The 7099-nt window shown below is 58.7% G+C and overlaps 1 protein-coding gene across 1 annotated transcript; it reads right to left on the bottom strand.

Annotated features, from left to right (window-relative positions):
• Positions 1-5540: 5540 nt before the first annotated feature.
• On the bottom strand, positions 5541-6062 carry LOC119193332 (basic salivary proline-rich protein 1-like). The gene has a single exon (XM_037446926.1). The coding sequence runs from the start codon at positions 6060-6062 to the stop codon at positions 5541-5543; it is 522 nt and encodes a 173-aa protein (XP_037302823.1).
• Positions 6063-7099: the final 1037 nt, after the last annotated feature.

The following is a 7099-nucleotide window of genomic DNA, read 5'->3' as shown; positions in this document are numbered from 1 at the left end:
AACCCAACCCAACCCAACCTAACCCAAACCAACCTAACCCAACCTAACCTAACCTAACCTAACCTAACCTAACCTAACCTAACCTAACCTAACCTAACCTAACCTAACCTAACCTAACCTAACCTAACCTAACCTAACCCAACCTAACCTAACCTAACCTAACCTAACCTACCTAACCTAACCTAACCTAACCCAACCTAATCCCAACCTAACCCAACCTAACCTAACCTAACCTAACCTAACCTAACCCAACCTAACCTAACCTAACCCAACCTAACCTAACCTAACCTAACCTAACCTAACCTTACCTAACCTAACCTAACCTAACCTTAACCTAACCTAACCTAACCTAACCTAACCTAACCTAACCTAACCTAACCTAACCTAACCTAACCTAACCTAACCTAACCTAACCTAACCTAACCTAACCTAACCTAACCTAACCTAACCTAACCCAACCTAACCTAACCTAACCTAACCTAACCTAACCTAACCTAACCTAACCTAACCTAACCTAACCTAACCTAACCTAACCTAACCTAACCTAACCTAACCTAACCTAACCTAACCTAACCTAACCTAACCTAACCTAACCAAACCTAACCTAACCTAAGCTAACCTAACCTAACCTAACCTAACCTAACCTAACCTAACCTAACCTAACCTAACATCTAACCTAACCTAACCTAACCTAACCTAACCTAACCTAACCTAACCTAACCTAACCTAACCTAACCTAACCTAACCTAACCTAACCTAACCCAACCTAACCTAACCTAACCTAACCTAACCTAACCTAACCTAACCTAACCTAACCTAACCAAACCTAACCTAACCTAACCTAACCTAACCCAACCTAACCCAACCTAACCTAACCTAACCCAACCTAACCTAACCTAACCTAACCTAACCTAACCTAACCTAACCTAACCTAACCTAACCTAACCTAACCTAACCTAACCTAACCTTACCTAACCTAACCTAACCTAACCTAACCTAACCTAACCTAACCTAACCTAACCTAACCTAACCTAACCTAACCTAACCTAACCTAACCTAACCTAACCTAACCTAACCCAACCGAACCTAACCCAACCCAACCTAACCTAACCTAACCTAACCTAACCTAACCTAACCTAACCTAACCCAACCCAACCTAACCTCCAACCTAACCTAACCTAACCTAACCTTAACCTAACCTAACCTAACCTAACCTAACCTAACCTAACCTAACCTAACCTAACCTAACCTAACCCAAGCCAACCTAACCTAACCCAACCTAACCTAACCTAACCTAACCTAACCTAACCTAACCTAACCTAACCTAACCCAACCTAACCTAACCTAACCTAACCTAACCTAACCTAACCTAACCTAACCTAACCTAACCTAACCCAACCTAACCTAACCTAACCTAACCTAACCCAACCTAACCTAACCTAACCTAACCTAACCTAACCTAACCTAACCTAACCTAACCCAACCTAACCTAACCCCAACCTAACCTTTTTTTTTTGGTTTCGCGGAGAAAGTGCCTTATTACTACCGCCCAGCCTTCGTGGGGCGACTGAGCGGTTATGTTGGGGTCACCTGCCTTACGACCCGACGTTGAGCCGCCCGGAATTGATGTAGACCTCGGGCGACCGCCGGGCCGAGTCCCTAACCTATGTACAACCCACGGCATACCAACTAAAACTCCGCGGTGGCCCTCTTCGGCGCATTAGGGACGGCTGCGGGCTTCCTCTGACGTTGAAATGTCTAGTCTGCGACCGCAGCCGCCCCTGCGCGGTGCCGCCTTGCGGCCCGTCTCCTATGGGGCTCAAAGCCCCGCGCACCGAAGGACGCCTCGGCGTCTACGGCAGCGTGAGGCCAACAACACACTGCCGTCCATCCCGGGGTCAACCGAAAGTGTGCGATGAACGCACTACACGCACTGAAAAGTGCGCGCGCACTAGACGGCAGCCCCTGCTGCCCGCCGACGACCCCTTCGTGGCCCCTATTAGTCGCCTTTACGACAGGCAGGGGATACCGTGGTGGAATTCTCCAAACGCCCCCATTCCACAGGGCGGGAGACGCCGGTCAGTCGTCCACCCGGCGCCTCCTACGTCTCCTCTGACGGCGGGAGGGATCCTCCCTCCCTCGATCCCTCCGGCACTCTCCTTCTGCGAGAGGACCACCTCGCAGAAGTGGGCCACCGCACGCCAGGCCTCCGGGCTGCCGACCATGGAAGCGACCACGGCCGGCAGCGAGAGGTCTCCTCCGACGACTGACACGAGAGCGCTGCGCTCATCGTCCCAGGCTGGGCAAGACTCCAACGTATGTTGGGCCGTATCCCGCGGGCAGTTGTCACAATGGTGACACACGGCGCTAACCTCCGTGTCTACTATCTGACACAGGTACTCCCCGAAGCACCCATGCCCGGTGAGCACCTGCGTCAGGCGAAATGTCGCCGCGCCGTGGCGCCTGTCCAGCCACTGTGCAAAGACAGGACGCACTGCCGCTACGGCCCGAAGCCCCGCTGACGGGGCCTCCAGCCTGAGACGCCACTCCTCCACGGCGGCTCGCCGTAAGGAGGCCCTTTTGGCCTCCACCTTCAGGGCCGGACGCTGCCCGTTCCTGAACGCCTCCTCCCTCCAATGAAATGTATCGGAGAGGGCTTTGGCGTCCAGATCCCAGGGCAGGAATCCGGCCAAAAGACAAGCCGCCTCGTACGAGACCGTGCGGTACGCCCGTATGGCCCGCTGCGCAACGACCCGCCTGGGCCCCCGCAGGAGGGCGACAGAACGCCCCCCCAGGGCGTCAGCCCAGACCGGGCTGCCGTACAACGCCATGGACCGCACGACCCCGTGGTACAACCTTCGGCAAGGGATACCAGGACTTTCCAGGTTGGGCAGCAGGCTGGAAAGAGCGCCCGCCGCCCTGGTCAACTTTGTCCTTAACGTTTTAAAATGGGCGCGGAATTCCCACCGGCTGTCCAAAATCAGACCTAGATATTTCATAGTTTTGCCGATGGGAATCCGCACCCTCAACCTACGATGTGGGCACCGGCCGGTGCCCTCGCCGAGGCCCGTGAAAACAGCCTCGGTCTTCGAGGGCCACCTTCAAACCTAAACGCCGAATTCGGCTCACTACGTGACCGGTGCCCACCGCCGCCAGGATCGCGGCGTCCTGAAGGTCTTAGACGTCGCCGTGACCAACGTGTCATCCGCATAACACGTCACGTCGACGCCCCAGAGATTGGCACCACGGAGCACCCAGTCGTACCCGATGTTCCACAAGAGAGGGCCTAGAACCGACCCCTGGGACACCGCACGACATCGCTCTTCGGTGTTATTCGTCGGCGCCCGGATACACCACGTACCTGTCAGAAAGGTACGCGTGCACCAGACGCCTGAGATAGGGCGGCACCACGTGGTACCGCAGTACTTCGATTGATGCATGGCCAGGGGAGCGAGTTAAAGGCGTTTGAGATGTCTAGAGAAACCGCGATGACGACCTTCCCCCTGGGCCGGTAGGCCGACGGCGACTCTGCGGGTCTCCTCTTAAGCAGGACGAGCTTCCCGACTTTCCAACGCGCCGGGAAGACGCCCTGCACCATACAGGCGGAGAATAGACCGGAGCCGCGGCCCCAGGTACTCGAGGGCTAACACCCAGGCTTTCCCGGGATGCCGTCGAGACCCGGGCGGTGTTTTTGCCCCGCAGTCGAACACTGCCGCCCGCATTTCCGCGGGCGAAACCTCTGGAATATCCCTTGCCGAAAGCCTGACGACGATGACGCCACTTCCGGTGGCGCCATCGGTGGAGGAGTGGCTCCTCGGTGGCCGGGAACAAGGCCGCGACAACGTTGGCCAATAAATCTGGCCTGAGACTCTCCGACAGTGGCGGCGCCGCCGTACGAAGCTTGTTCATAACTAGTTTGTATGGGCGCCCCCACGGGTCCGCGTCGAGAGTCTCCAAAACTCCCTACGTGCCGCGACCTTGGCCCTGTGAATGGCCACCCGCAGCGCTCTTCGCCTCTTTATAGAGGCCGTAGAGCTGCCGCCCTGGTCTTCGTGGTCTCTGCTGCGAATTCGGCGGCGGCGATGCCTGGCGCATCGGCGGCGCGCAGCCACGCAAGACGCACGCAACTGCGCTAACTCCGCCGACCACCAGTACACCTCCCGCCGCGGAGGACGACGGAGCGCCCGGGCATGGCGGCGTCGCAGACATCCGACATTGCCTCCCGAACCACTCCGCCTCCTGCTCTACCCGAACCGGACCCTCCGGCTCGGGGAGCCACGAGACTGCCAGAGCGGCCAGCTCTAGGGCCTCTTGTCGAGGCGCCTTAACGCCCACCGCGGGCCGTCCTGTCGAGGGGCACTCGGTCCACCAATACTATTGGGCCGGATACTGGGGCGCGGAGACATCGAACCTTATATAACGGTGGTCCGACAGCGTCTCCACGCCCACGAGGACTCTCCAGCCCTGGACACGACGTGCGACGGGGCTCCCAAACGACAAATCCACAATAGACCCGCCGTTGTGCCGCACGCACGTGTCCACCGACCCCTGTTCAGGACGACCAGGCCGACGGAAATCGCCCATTTCTCCAGGACCTCACCGCGAGCGTCGGTCGCCGGCGAACCCCAGACCGCGGACTTCGCGTTGAAGTCGCCGGCGACGATCGCCGGGTGAGGTTGGCCCTGCTCAACCAGGCCCCCAGCCGAACGAGAAAAGATTCGAACTCGGCCAGAGGTCTGTTGGGGAGAAATAAACTCCTACAATCCACAAGTCCCCCAACAGAGCCGCGACGCATCCCTGGCCCTTCTCGACTTTTGCGAAGGGCGGGGAGCCAGCGGCACCCTGGTGATGATGGCCACCGACCCGTCGATGTCCCCTACCCAGTTATCTCGGGCGGGACAAAATACGGTTCGGCGACCACGGCCACTTGCACCGACCACTGCGCCAGGCTTTGGGACAACAGGTCCTGGGCGCGGGCGCAGTGGTTGATGTTCGCCTGGAGGAAACTTAGGTCCATTATTGATGGGCGATCTCCTCCACGTCCATCTCGGCCACTGGTTGTGGGGCCTGCCGCCTGCGGCTGGGACAGAACCTCAGCCGCGGCGGCATTCCTTCCTTGGGGCGGCGCCGGTTGCGTCGGGAGGGGCAGAACAAGCCTTCCCCGAGCCGGTGCCTGGCGGCCTGCCGGCGGCAGCGCAGACTGCGCAGTTCGCCGGGGCCTTGCACTCACGGGCTTTGTGGCCCGCTTGACCGCAGCGGTAGCAAGGTCGCTGCGGTCCACCGCGCAGTCGCAGCGCCCGGACGTGTCCGACTCCAGGCACCGGAAGCACCGCATCGGCCGCGACTCGAGGACGGTCACCCGAGCCGCGGTCCAGCCAATAAGTATGCGGGCCGCCCCCTAACCTTTTGCGCCGCCTTAATAGGCATCCTGACCCAGGCTGTCCCTACACCGGATCGATCAGGGCGAATTTGCCCAACTTTTATCGCCTCTACGGCGCACTCACGTTCTTCTGACCACCTCGACCCACGGCGTGTCCACGTTAGCCGGGGCTGGCGGCAGCACGCGGGGCTCTGGAGCGGGTTGGGCTGGAGGCGGTCCGTTCTTCTTGCCCTTTTGGGGCTTTTGTTTCGGCGTCTCTCTCCTTCGGTCCTGGGTCTTTGCCGTCGATGCCGTCGTAGTCGCCGGGGCCGTGGAGGGACCCGCGACGGTTGTGGCGGCGCGCTGGAGGGCCCAGCGACTGGGAGGGGGGAGGGGCGGGAGTGGAGCGGGAGCGGGGTGGCTGCTCCCTTCTCTTTCCTTTTTCCCTTGCCTTTGGCCGGTTTTGGGTTCGGCGCCCTCCTACATATCCGCTCGTCACGGGGAGTTGTGTGTCCCCGGTGGCGGTTCTTCTTTCGTGGGCTAGGTGGGCCTTGGCTGGGCCCATCAGGCCGACTCCAGCCTGGCTTGGACCCTCGCTTCCACCATCGCCAGCATCTCCTCCGTCGATGACTTGTTTGCGGACGCCTCCAGGTCTTCGAGGCGTCGTTTTAGGGTGGCATTTCTCCTCCTTCATGGCCTTCATGTTGGCTTCAAGACGGGCACTGTGTTCCTGCCACTTTTATTTCCTCCTCGAGGCGCGCAATGACAGCGGACTCAGGCTGTTCCACGTACTTCACGATCTTGTCCGTGACCCAGTTAAGCGCCTTCTGGGAAGTGCCTTTAGGTTGCCTGACTTCCTCACGACATTGCACAACCTGGGTGCACTTACGGAGGTCTTCCTTCAGTACTGGACGGTCCTCTTCGGTGTCTGATATTCTGGGGACCGGCGACTTGATAAATTGCAGCTGGTCCTCCAGCTCCTTCTCTGCCCTTCCGCGCCGCTTCGCGTTGTAGCCTGTCACGCTCCAACTGGGCTTCTTGAGGCCGACGTACTTGCCCACTGAGGGCGGGCGTCCTCTCATTCTGCCGTCGATCGCCTGCGTCTTCGGCGCCGGTTCGTCGGTGTCGCTGGTCAAACTGAGCTGCGAAGCTGCTTCTTGTTTGCGACTCTTCTCCAGAGCTTTTGCCTCACGGTAGAGCCACCTGCTCGAGTCCGTGTCCAGGCTCAAAGGCCGCGCGAATTCGGCTGCCACCTCCATGGGCATCGCGCCCGTTATCTCCTTCACTACATCTCGTCGTTGGGCTTGCACCTCGACCACCGCCTCCGGCCGAAACCGAAGAAGGCAACTTCGTCAATAAAATTATTGGGGTTTTGTTTTTGATTAAAGGATTCCATAATTGTTCCACGAGTGGGGAAAGGGTGGTCCGCCCAGGCAGTGCCCCTGTACCTGGTAAGCCTAGCGTAACCCGCACAGAGTTTCGGCCGGTACTCTGGCGGGGTCGCACTCGAGACCGAACTACCCATCGGCCATGCATCCTCTGCGCCGCCGCTTGGAGATTCGGGGTGATTTTTATAGAGGTTTTCCTCGCGGTCCGGGCGGTTAAGCCAAGACCCTCGGTCCGGCAGGAGCGCGAGACATATCCACAGACCTCCATACCGGGTTACGATCTATGACGGTGGCAATGAAAGGAAAATCCCCCCACTGCCCGCGCTCGGGGCGGGTGAGCGCACACCGAGCC

Source organism: Manduca sexta, unplaced genomic scaffold (assembly GCF_014839805.1).
Source record: "Manduca sexta isolate Smith_Timp_Sample1 unplaced genomic scaffold, JHU_Msex_v1.0 HiC_scaffold_3998, whole genome shotgun sequence".
Taxonomy (NCBI): Eukaryota; Metazoa; Arthropoda; class Insecta; order Lepidoptera; family Sphingidae; genus Manduca; species Manduca sexta.
This window is presented reverse-complemented; position numbering and strand designations above follow the sequence as displayed.